The following is a 13,233-nucleotide window of genomic DNA, read 5'->3' on the forward strand; positions in this document are numbered from 1 at the left end:
AAAATAGCCATTAAGTGATCAGTATTCTGAATATCTATACTTATCAAATACAGTCAAGTTTTTTTTTAAGGGTGTCTCTCTTCCTCTCCTTCCCTCCATCCCGTAATTATCACAAACACTAAGAATTCTTATTTCATATATTTGGAGTTCTTACTTAGCTGAGGAATAATTCAGTCCGCATCTTTGTGAAAATGTTAGAGTCACTGATGATGTTTACATTCTCAATAGAACATCTACATTTAAATACCATATTTAACTACTTGATGTTGGTGTTCAAAATTTGAGTTGAATATAGATAAATATTCTTGGATCCATATAATTTTGCATTACTTGCAAGAAGAAATCTAATAGAAAAGACAACAATAATAACAGCAAATACTTATAAATACTGACTTTGTGCCAGGCATTCTTCTAACTGCCTTGCATATAAATAATTCCCTTGATCCTCACAACAGCCACTAAAGGTAGGCACTCTTATTATTCTCAGCTTACAGATGAGGAAATTACAGCACAGAAAAATTAAAGTTTCTTTAAAGTCATACAGCTGGTAAGTAGCAAGACTGACGGTTCAAACCCAGGCAGGCTGGGTTAATGTGGTTTTACCATATATTTAACACGTGCAGGACTTCGCTGGTGTGTATTTTGGTTTTGTTCTGCAATTGTCTTGCTGATTAAGTCAGTAATTCCAGAAATGCATGTCATAGGTCCTTTAAAAAAAAAAAAAGTTAATAGAACTGGAGCAAATTTACATTGGAACCTTCTAATTCAACAATTTTAGGTCATCTTTCATTTTTCCTATAAACTTTGGATTCATCTGCAGGCCCGATTAAATTAAAAGATTAGATTCCTTTTTAGTTACTAAAGTACATAGAATAATTAATTAGTAGATGCAGAGATTGACAATAGAGTTAGAAGGGACTTTCGATATCTTCTGTGACTTTCAAACCTCTTTGACCACAGTAAGAAATAGATTTTACATCAAAACCCAGTAACACACAATTGTGTGTACCTATAAACAGGTGTGCATGCGCATGCACACACACACACACTCAAAATGAATTTCACAGAAATATGCGTACTCTTAATGCTGGTGATGTACTCCGATTTTATTTTCTAGTATCTTCTATTTCTTTAAAAAAAAAAAATACTGGTAACAACCTGCTAAATTGATTGAATGTATTGCCATCACAGATAAGTTTGAAGAACACTGACTTTTTTTCACTGTATAGATGGAAAAATAGAAAAGACTTGCACAAGGTCACTAAAAGGATTTTTTGTTCTTTTCTGTATTATTTGATGTGACCATTTATGTTTTATCCTCTCATATATATATATGAGTATATATTAATACTATATATATATAGTATTAATATCCCTTTGAAAGAAAATAGAGAAGGAGAAAGTTAGGTAAAAAATTCCTGATCTCTGATATTTCTAATTCCTCCTAATCCTGAAAATTTTAAATATCAGGATTAAATACAGGTTCTTTTGTTGATAATAATCATTTCTTATCATTTTATTAGTATTACTGTAGGGTTTCCATTTTACTGTTTCAAGTGATTCAGATTAGTCTTTCCTTTTCAATACTTCCACTTGTTCATATCCTCCCTCTAAAGTAAACACAGTATATTAAACCTGAGTGCCCACAGCAGGCACATTTGCTTTTGATTATTCTCTTTACCAAGCCAAACATGTCGCCACAGGCAGTGCCATGCAGTAGACACACAGATGGGCTTCTTTGATGCCTGTGCCATTCATTAGCAACTTCTGAGCCTCAGTTTCCTAATCCCTAACGTTGATGTGAGCTAAATAATCTCTTGGTTCCTGTCCAGATGTACAATGGCATAATTGAAGAAGTCTTCAAAGTAGGAAATTCTCTTACTGTATCTAAAATGAGAGATTACATTATAGATATTGTGTTTCCAGAATTTCAGTTGCATAAAGTGAGTGGGTTCCTATTGAAATAGAGGCAACTTCTTAATGTAATTTTTAAAAATAAGACATGCATGTATTTTAAAGATACCATTCATAGGAAAATGCTATCTTGGGAAAGATAAGACAACTGGTTTAATACGATCTCGCTTCTGAAGTCACATATGTAAGTGCAAAATTATATCCTACTATTATTTTTTCAATTATATAAAGTGGTAAGTACCTACTAAATAAAGTAGTTGTTTTTTTCCATTGAGATTATCTCTTTCCTTTTAATTTCACCTGGTAGGGAAGGTTTGCTCTCTTAATTTATGAAAAACTTTGTGTTTTCTGAACAGAGTCTTGCTAAGCTGCAGGAGCGGTTTCATTTGGATCAGAACATTGGCAGATCTGAGCCAGATTTGAGATCTAGTCCTGTGAACTCTCATTTATCTCTCTCCAGACAGACCCTTGATGCTGGGTCACAAACAAGCATTTCCGGAGATGTAAGTTATCTATGTTGAAGAGTTGGCCCAGTGTTGTCCTTGATGGGCCTTACTTGCAATATGGATGGTGAACTGGAACCAGAAGTATATGTGACTTGGATTCTGGCTGTGTGCATTCAGTGTTTCATTCTCATAAGATTCGTTTTAAAAATCATAGCCTCATCTTTTCTATCTAGGTGCCAAGCGTGTCAGGATTTGTCCATATGAATAGCTTTGTTCAAACTTTCTCATGCTATATTCCTTTAAAGACACATTGAAAGGCTAGAGGCATGTGAGAATTTAACTTTTTCCTATTACGTTTAGAGTCTTGGAAATTTAGGTTCTTTCAAATAAACATTACGCCAATGAGAAACAGAAAAACATGCCTTTTAAGACTAATAAGAAAACTTGTTTTTGTAAATCTTAATTGATTATATTAAAATGTTTAATCTGTGATTTATATCTGCCATTTAAATATTTAATGTGGCTTGGCTATTGTTAACTATTTTACCTTCTCCATTTTGGGATGCCATTAGCAAGTATTTACTTCTCAATACATTCCCATTTATTTTTATATTCTTTTATGCTGCTTTGAAATATGTGCTGTGAAAGTAAAACAGAGATCAACAGTAGGGCTTACCTATTTGAAAATTAATTTTTGAACTTAGTTTATATTTTGTACAGTTGAAAGCTAAATGCCAGAAATTAGGCTCTTAAAGGCGAAGAAATTAGTTCCAGTTCATAAATTTTATTGACCTGTACACCCTTCATAAACTCTAAGATACCAGACACATTTACCTTGGTATTTACAATATCAGGGTATTTTTTATCTTGAATTTAACATGTAGAGAAAATAATGTTAGAGTCTTTGAAAAACAGATGAGCTTGAATTGAAAGAAATGTTTTGCCCCTACTGAGACAATAAAATAAGTGTCTTTTTAAATTGGTGTTTCCCAATTTCAGTACCATCTTCTTTAACTTTTCAATTACACATACTTCCTAGAAACAAAAGCAATTTACTTCATTCATTAGCAGAGTTAATTGACTTTTTTCCTTTTTTCCACTAGATTGGAGTGAGAAGTAGATCAAATTTAGCTGAAAAGGTCAGGCTAAGCCTACAGTATGAAGAAGCCAAAAGAAGGTAATGACAGAGAAGCTGTTTTGTTCATGGCTCAAACATTTCCTTTTCCAGAATTAATCTTTACTCCTGCGGTGACATCTGCTGGGCACTCCCCATACATTCTTACCAAGGCCACCCTTGGGTTTTTAGCGTGTAAGGGCTGCTTCCTCTCTGGTCTACCTTTTCTTCCCCCGGCTCTCCCCACCACCAAAGGCTAAAGAACAGGGAGAATTAATGAGAAGTGTGGAAATGAAATTGCCCCCTTCTCTTCTGAGAAAAAAGAAGCTTTGAGTTGGTACAATACTTACCTCTCAATTAAAAGTGAGACGATTGGTTGCTTTGATGGAAATATAATACGGTGGTTCAGGTATAGGACTAAATAGCTGTTGAGGAGTTCTAAGGCGAGTAAGTATGTTCCTTTGATTTGAAGGGAAGTCTTACTGCTAACGTCCTTGAAGGCGCTGAGGTGTCAGTTCCAATGGACTTACTTTAGGGAAAAGGAAGAGAGATTATTTCTCTCTTTTACGTCATAAACTTTTCTTAATCCCTGTGCTATCTTTTTCTTACTTTGTGATTCCGCTGGAGTGAGACATAAGAAACTTCCATCTCAAAAAAAAAACAAAAACAAAAAAAGATACTTCACCATCCTTATCTAGTAGATAGACTCAAATATTTTTTATAATATAGAACTCATTATTATGAGGGAAAGGATTATACTGATGCATTTTATTTCATTATTTTCCTTATAAGAGCTTTAAAATGCTATTGGGTTATTATTTAGGAGGACATTGGGAAAAACTGCATTGTCGTCCTGCAAGGAACAGGAATTTATCATGTTTCTCCCCATGATCATGAAAAGCTAAGCTGAGAACCAGATATTGAAGTATTCCTTATTATTGGTGATGATTTAAAAGCAATTAGCCGTAGTCCGTAGAGGTTATCTGGCTTTAACAAAGTAAAATAAATACACTATTCACCTCTATGTAACCTGTATTCTTAATATTACTTGGTTCCTCATTTCCTGAAAGAAAGCTAAACTTCATTCCACAAATTATTAACCATGTGAACCTGAACAAGTCACTTAGTCAATCTGAACAGCAATTTACTCAGCTAATTTTAATGCCTTTAAATTTTCTCTGGCAGATTCTAAATTTCTTCAGGTTAGGAAAAATGTTTAGGCTTTATTATCCCCTTCTCAGTGCCCAGATTAGTGCCTTCCCTTCAATAAGTATTGAGGATCAACTTCTGGTTTTGTGGCCCAGTGATGTGCCAGCTTTTGGTAGATAGTGCCTGTGGTCCTCTTGTTGTATGTCCACCTGGGCTGGGCTGTGGACAAATCCATCATTTAGGTCTGCTTTTCTGAAAGAGAATGGCCATTACTCAGAAGCAGTCTTGGAGAAGTGGGCCTTATGCCCCTGCATTCTTTCGGGCTTGACTCTGCTTCCCATGGATCAACTTCAGCTTTCACCCCTCCTTTGACTTCTAAGTTAATTTTATCTGGAGCTCACATCGCATTTCTCTTCCTAGGTGCTTCTAGAAGTCTTCCTCATATTCTGCTCCCCAAATTTGGCACATCCCTTCTAAAATAAAATTTAAGACCTGCCTAATGTCTGATCACACAAATAATAAACAGGTGCCTCTTTTTCCTGTATTCTGTTGTTGTTCTTGGTTCCATTGGTTAATTCAATCACATCAAAACTTCAGACATGGGTTTTTTCCCCACTTGGTTGCATTGCCGTGCCATTTAGGGTTTTGTTTTAAAGTTACTAGTGATGCTGATGAGAAGGTGAATCTCAAGCGCTTATGCATATGTTGAAAATGCTTTTTCCTCCTCAATTCTGAATAAGTAAAGAGGAAGGCTGTGTTTCTCTGAAATCTGTTTTCTCCTCCAGCCCTTGTTTTATGTGCTTAATGAAGCTAATAATATCATGCTTATTTAGCATTTTGATGATTAATTTTCTAGTATGTTGAGACAGTTGCTTATGGTTTTGTGGTTAAAGCTGAAGAATAGCTGATGTTACATTTATCATAAGTGCAGACAGTGGGAGAAAATCAGAAGTACACTGCATACCCAGTGCCAGTCTAAGATGGCAATTTTATTTTTAATTGGAACAAGAAACTCATGACACAAAGGTATGGATCTACTTCCATCTTTGCTCTTGCTTATGTTTTTCATTCACCTTTTCTCTTGCCTTCTACAAGTTCTCCCATGAAAATGGGAAAAAATTATTTTTCTATTTTTCATATTCTGGCGTATACTGTAACAATATCCAAAGTAATCATCCAACATTTTTCTGTAGAAACATAAATTCCTTGTGCAAACATCAGTGGAGTTCATAGTTCACTGAGCTCTTGTCCTTATGGTCCAAAGAACCATGTCCTGATTGTCTTCACAGTGCCACGTAGCAAGTTATTTGACTCGGGTGGTTAGGACATTCGTACTGAGTCAGGAGTAATGTTGACTCTACCAAGTGTGATGAAGCTCTCGACATAAGAGAAATCTGGGGTCAGGCAAAATTATGGAACCAGTGAGGTTTGCCTTTGGTGCATTTCCTCCTCCTTCTCCTGTCCCTGTCTGCATCACTTCAGCACCTGTTGTCACTCCAGTGGTGTCACACCAGCTGCCTGTACTAGTGAAGGTCCACCATATGCTGCCTGCCAATAGCTGTGTACAGAGGAACCACAGGGCTAACACAATAATGTATAAAGTGTCGGTGCAATGACTGCTCAGTAAATGGCTTGTACACCAGCAGGGGCACTGATGGGGAGGAGACTCATGTGCAACTTAAGGAGAATGTGAACAGGAGAAGGCCAAGCCGTGCCCCTTCTTTTTGGCGATGGGGGAGGCTTGATGGATCAACCCCTGACTCTCTCTCCCAGGGCCTTGCTCCCTCTGATGGGGGAGCCTTGATGGATCAAACCCTGACTCCCAGAGTCTTGCTCTGTCACCCAGGCAGGAGTGCAATGGCACAGTTATGGCTCACTGCAGCCTCAAACTCCTGGGCTCAAGTGATCTCACCTTAGCCTCCCGAGGAGCTGGGACCACAGGCACACACATCACCACACCTGGCTAATTTTTAAAATTTAAAAAATATTTTTGGTAGAGACAGGGTCTTGCTATGTTGCCAAGACTGGTCTTAAACTCCTGGCCTCCCATGATCCTCCTACTTGTTGGATTATGGGATGAGCCACTGCACCGGCCCAACTGCTTTCATACCAGTTGGCCACACCACTGCTCTCTTTGATGCCCTCTCCTTCCCTGACTTACTAATGCCCTAGTCTCTGTCCAGCCTGGCCTGGGGTTCCCATTTTACTAGTGGACAGCATCTAAACACATTGGAATAAAATGTATAGTGATGGCATCTCAGATATCATTCACCTCAGTTTTTTTAAAGGGAACCCCCCCGACCCCAGCCCAGTCTTCTTTCCTGTCACCTACACAGGCAGTCACATGTCAGGGCTGGCCTCTCTCGTGGCCCCCAGAGCACTCACCTTTTGAAGCCTCTGTGTACTTGGCCTTCACCCTTTTGTCAGATAACTGGGTGTGCTCACTCACATTTTAAAGATGGGGGAAAGAAGTGGGTGACAGCTGAGTGTGGAGTCAGGCCCAGAGACTGGCGTGCAAGGCTGCTGCTCCCACTCCGGCCTCTCACCAGTAGACCACACCCCTTTCTGGTAAGGTCAAGTTAGGAAAATCTGGACAGCGTGTCAAACCCAAATTTGGCTTAGGCTGTGTTTACCTTTCTCGGGAGTTTTGAGTATGTGCATACCTCTTTTATCTTTTTTTTTCAGTATGGCCAACTTAAAAATTGAACTGTCAAAATTGGACAGTGAGGCCTGGCCTGGGGCACTGGATATTGAGAAGGAAAAACTGATGCTGATTAATGAAAAAGAAGAACTTTTGAAAGAGCTTCAGTTCGTCACCCCACAGAAACGTACCCAGGATGAACTGGAACGCCTAGAAGCCGAAAGGCAGCGGCTGGAGGAAGAGTTGCTGTCCGTGAGGGGAGCACCAAGCAGAGCTCTCGCCGAGAGGTTTGTTTTCCTTCTGGAAATAGGGCAGCTTAACTCTTGTGGGAGTGTCTTAACTGGATACTGTTTTCCCTGGGTTTGGAAATCTCAATTGCATCTGTTCTTAGTGGACTGAGAAACAGCACAAATGGACTTTCTGTAGAGCAGTAAAGCATGCCATCCTAATGCCCCACAGGATAAGTTCTGTGTTTGTTAGGAACGTGCAAAACCTGTGACAGATGTTGAATAACTAAGGAATGCTTACATAAAACCAGGAATGTACATCATTGATGAAGTCTGATAACAATAGCTATAAACTATTGCACTCTGATCAGAAAAATTATCTAGACTGTTAGAGCAACTGAAGCATCCTATTCTGGGTTTTATTACTCACAAGAATGCAAAAGTTTATTGCTATTCATTTCACAAGGAAAAGACAGCTTCCTCCCTGTGATATCCTAACAGGTCACAACGTACTCACTTGCATTTTGTTTGTCAGTTGCAGCCCTCCTGTGAAGCAGGTGAAACTGTAAAGGAAGATACTGTAGGCAATTGTCCCATCTTTCTTTGGGAAGGTGTGAGTTGATTATTTCATCTTAAAAAATCCAGTTCTGTAAACAGATAAGCTGGAATGTTAAGTGAGGGGACCTCTGTGTGTCGGTTTGACATGAACGCATCTGCCTAGGAGCCTGTGTCCAGGCCTTGGTGGCAGAAAGGGTTGGATGCCTGTTGCAGCACAGACCAGAGAGCCCTTGAGAACCGCTGCATATACATCCTTTAGGCCAGCCAGTAAAGAGCAGTGCCTGTTTCAGAGTAATGGGAACGAAATTCACATTGATATAATTTCAAGTGACCTGGAAGTAAGTTTAAAATACCCAGTCATAATCTAGTTGCTTTAAAAAAAAAATTACTGGCTTCCTGCCTTCTAATTCCTTGTCCTCAATAAATGTTTAGGATTACATGTCTACATAGTATCAAAACATTTGAAAAGCAGGGGGAGGGAGAGAGGAAAAAGTCTCTGACATTCCCAGTTAGGTGTTAGCATGGGGACTCACCCATCCCAAGGTTAACCATTTTAGTGGAGTTGACTTCTGTGGGTTAAAATGTTGATCAAGGTAACACGCAACCTCAGTGTCGTAGCTGTAGGGAACATGAAAACGTATCAAAAGGAAAAGCCTCTGAACTATAATCTTCTACCCTCTTAATAATTCTCATCTTTGCCTCCATTTCCCCTTCTTTTCTTCCCTTCTTGTTCTGGCTTTTCTGTCTAATTTTGCTGACTGAAGGGTCAGCCTAAGGGAAGTATCAGCCAGGCTGGCAAAGCAAGGCCCCATCTGACAAAGACCAAAAGGAACAAAAGGAGTAAGAAGGCAAGGAGAATTAATTTGGTTTGTTGTTGTTGTTGTTTTTCTGACTTACCCTGATATGTCTAAATTTGTATACCTAAAGTTTCTAGCTACTGATTTTCGGTAGCTATGATGAAATGGGTAGCCTTTATGTGGCCCGTTTATAAAAACAATGATGTTTCATACTACTACATAGCACTTAATAAAATTGTATATAATCATACGTGTCTAATGTGCCACGTCCATCTCAGCTGTTCTACCTTGTAATAGGTGAATCTAGGAAGGACTTACAAACAGATTTGTTCTGGCAGAGAAAGAAAGCATATTTGTTTGTCTCAAACAGCTTTTATTGAAGTGGTGTCTTGCTTGCCTTTTTTATTAGGAGTAGAGCTTCCAAAAAATGACTAATGATATAGCATTAAAAAATAACAGTTTGTTCCTAAGAACCTAAACTTTGACTTTTTCCTAAGTACCATTTGCACACACATAGTAACTCAAAATTCCAGCAGAAATAGTAGGCTTTTTCCTTTTTTTTTTTTTTTTAACGAAAAGCCCAAACCTCACCAGAGACAGTAGGCTCGAACTCATTAGGAAGAGGAGCTATAAGATACTTATACAAAAAATTGTCTATTTAGTGAGATCTCTTTAGTGAGACACTGGGTTTGTGTCATCTGGGGAGTAAGTGGCTTGGCCCTGTCTCCCATGATTGGATGTTGGCGGGAAGGGAAACATGGAATTTATATATGCAGCATGTTGACTTTCTGAGTTACCTGGAAGAGCCAGGTCGTTTAGTATTCCAAATAAGTGGATGCTGGTTTCCTTATCAGTGTCTATGGCCAAAGGCAAATCCTCATACTTACTTTGCCATCGAAGGTTGCAGGACTCAGACATTCTCGCTTGATCAACTTAAAACTTTCTAACTCTTATCCTGGGATGCCCAAAGTGACTCAGTATTTCACGAGTCTAGAAGAGCAGAACCTACCGCCATTGGAAACACTGAATCCTTTCTTTCCCAAATAGATACAACCTCATCTGGCTTTGGGTTTTGTTGTTGCTGTTCATGGTTTTGCTTTCTATTCCCCCTTGCTCTGGCATTTTTCTTATGGCTTCACCCTTTCGTGTCTTCCTGCTGTGTGTGGGCTTCTGCTCTGCTCACTGCTGCTGTTGCACTGACTCTGGGAGTTTAAGAGGGAGGAGAATGCCCTTGCCAGCAGTGTCTCCTCGTGTCAAAGCGGGGTTGGCCAGAGCTGCTTTTAGGAAGTAGGATTTGCTGGGTGAAACTCAGTTTCTTCATAGAACAGATTGTGTGCCACCAACCCCAAATCCTTCCTTTTCTTCTTGGCACCTACATGACTGTCAAAGAAAGCTACCTGCCGTATCCCCCAACATTTTCCTGTTTTCCACTTATATTTGGGGTTCCTCATTATTTCAGGGGTGACCTCTGGCAAGATTCTGAGTCATTGTTGAACGTTGGTCTCTGAAGGAGCTAGATGCACATGAATTTTCAGTCTCTGAGTGATCCTACAGCCCCCGACCGGCTCTGTTCCTGCCCCTGCAGGGCTGCAGTGTCGCCCACTGGGCCTGATGGCAGCGACCGTGCTCGCCACCTGGTGGTGGGAAAGAGGTGCTCATGGTGGAGGATCGCTAGGCCAAAAGAGAAATTGCTCACAAATGAAAAAAACCATGCAGGGAAGGTGTTTCTATGCATCTTTCATATTCTTTCCGCGCAGTTATTGAAATTCCTTAAACTCTGTGCTTTTCTATAGCTGGTAAGATCTTAACCTTGCTCCTTGTTTTCTCACAAATGTTGGGGATTTGCCTTGTAATTGCCAAGACGTTTTAATTGTTTCTTAATTATTTGAATGATTTTGCCACTGCTTCTGAAAAATTTTTTAAAGCAAGTAGGTGGGGACATGAGTGTCATTTAGTTTTGAATGGAAAAGGGACTTCCTACTTCTATAGATGACATGAAATTTTCCCTAGGTGCAGAATTCTGAGTTCAGGAGAAACCAGGCTGTGCTTCTCTCCTGCAGGGCACTCAGGGCAGAGGCAGGCAGGTGTGAAGGCCCATACTTCACAAAGGGCAGCTTGAAAGGGGATGTGGAACAGCTGGGCCAGGGGGAGGAATCTTTTAAGGGCCAAGTAGAGGAAACCCTTTCTCATCCAGCAGACCAACAGGCAGGAGTTGGAGAAGAACTCAGAGAGACAGGTATGCACCCTTTTGAGAGGGCTGATGTCTGCAGTTTCTTCTAACCCCTGGTTATGGGGAAGGTGGGGAGGGCGTTTCACATGAAATACACCTGGATTCTGAGGAAGACTTCGGGCTGTCACTAGGAGAGGCTTTGATGATAACATCAGAGACAAACTGCGGCCCACTAGGAAGGTTTCTGTGCCTCTCCCCAGTGCCTTCCTCATGCTTCTCCCGGGGAAGGTTTCATCTCAGCACCAGCAAGTACGGAGGGACTGGCCAGTGCACCCTGCACTGCAGGGAGAAAGGGCTGGTATCTGCCTTCTGGGATTGTAGGAGCCAAGTGGGAAATATGAACAAGAACACAAAGACAGGCACCTGTAGTTCAAAGCAGACATTAAAGGGCTGAAAGAGCAGCTGCTGAGCATCACCTGGAGAAGGCTGAGGACGCGCCCTAGTGATGGGGGAGGGGCAGCACTGAAAGTGTGGCTCAGGGTCACATTCTGACGTCATCCTGGTGCCCCCTGAAAGCACTAGGAAAAGGCTTCATTTTAATAAAAGCAATATTGAGTTTTAAAACTTACTTCCAAAGTGTTTCTCTTGTTTCAGAAGACATGGATTTTAGTAGAGTTTGGGACTTTCTTCAGACCTTTGTGCACCTTTTAGTTCAGCTAGTCTACTTCATATTACTTCTTTCCTTGTTGAGTTTTTATTTATATTTGAAAGATTTTTAAAATGACTACTGCTTTTAAATATACACCTTTGAAAGCCATGAATTAAGAATTTATCACGCTTTTGAAGTATTAAAGAATATGGCGAGAATTACTTTTTTAGTGTAACATACAATGGAATAGCGTTGTTGACACATCAAAGGGATAGATACCTATAAACAAAATACGGGCATGTTTCCTTACTGCCAGAAACATATATCACATTTCAAAGAGATTCGAAATTAAGGAAATTTTATTTTTCTCCAAAGAAAAGTGGCTAATTTCTATATCACCACTTTGCAGGGCATGCGGAGGCTTTAAACAAGTCAGATTTGTTTTTCTTCTCTGTCGAGTACTTTCCCATACATCTCTTTAACAGCCTTACCAGGGAGACACAGGGGAATTATAGTCACCGTTTTACAGATTAGAAAAGGAAGACCCTTGATTCAGTGACTTACCCAAGGATATGCAGCTAGTAAGCTGCAAATCAAGATTAGAAACCCAGATGCCCTTTTCCTGAATTCCATTCTGCTGCTCACTACTCTGAACTAGTGTATTTCAGTGATGTCTAAAGACCTTCATATGACATAGGCTATCCTTACACAGACTCTTAGTTGCATAAATCCCTGGGTACGTAGTATATTTGACTTACTATTCAAGTATACAGTTCTATAATGCTGTATTCTAATTAAAAAAAAAAAAAACTTTTGCAGCTGAGTGTGGGTGAAATTTTATGATAATCTGACACAGATAATGAGATGTGCTATGGGTTGGAAGGGAAATCACTTTTAGCTCATCCTCTTCCTTAAACAGTTGAGCCCAAATTAGCCCACAGTGGTAATGTGGACTAAAATTGTTTCTTAATTGCTGAAATTCTTATCAAATTAGGGTTGGGAATGTTATCGCCAAATATTATATTGGAACAAGCGTTACTAAATTCGGTATTTAGGGTGACCTTTACTATTGCTGTGAAATGTTTTAGGAAAGGGTTCCCAAGTCACAGTTCTGTGTCAGGATTCTTAGTCTTTGTTTAGTTTTTTTTGTTTTCATGGTTGTTTCCTCCTCACTCTTCTTCCCCAACTCAAAGGACCATGTTATTTATCCATTTAAAAAGATTCTAGACTACCAGCAATTTTAAATTCTCAGTGACATTGGTGATTGGGCATGACGCTCTCTCCCCGTCCTTCAGCTTGGCTGCGTGCAGCTCTGCCTCTGACACTCCTTGCTGAGTGTCCTGTTTTCTGTCTGTGGAGCCCATTCACATTTTCGCCTTGTGATCTGTAATGCTTGTACAATAAGAATCTTTCTTTCAGTTTTCATATTTTGTTACAATCATTTGAAAATAATTTTTTTCTTCCTAGATTGAGATTGGAAGAGAGAAGAAAAGAGCTGTTACAGAAACTTGAAGAAACTACTAGATTAACTACTTATTTGCATTCACAACTTAAAAGGTGAGCTTGTC

General features: G+C 39.6%; 1 protein-coding gene across 1 annotated transcript in view; it reads left to right on the plus strand.

Annotated features, from left to right (window-relative positions):
- WWC2 (WW and C2 domain containing 2) overlaps positions 1 to 13,233 on the plus strand; it is a 218,689-nt gene that overhangs the window by 147,690 nt on the left and 57,766 nt on the right. Inside the window, exons 7-10 of the mRNA XM_008000362.3 lie at positions 2,271 to 2,417; positions 3,464 to 3,537; positions 7,309 to 7,551; positions 13,133 to 13,222. Coding sequence (XP_007998553.1) covers positions 2,271 to 2,417; positions 3,464 to 3,537; positions 7,309 to 7,551; positions 13,133 to 13,222 — 554 coding nt within the window. The remainder of the gene's footprint in view (positions 1 to 2,270; positions 2,418 to 3,463; positions 3,538 to 7,308; positions 7,552 to 13,132; positions 13,223 to 13,233) is intronic.

The sequence above is a fragment of the Chlorocebus sabaeus genome, chromosome 7, assembly GCF_047675955.1.
Source record: "Chlorocebus sabaeus isolate Y175 chromosome 7, mChlSab1.0.hap1, whole genome shotgun sequence".
Lineage (NCBI taxonomy): Eukaryota > Metazoa > Chordata > Mammalia > Primates > Cercopithecidae > Chlorocebus > Chlorocebus sabaeus.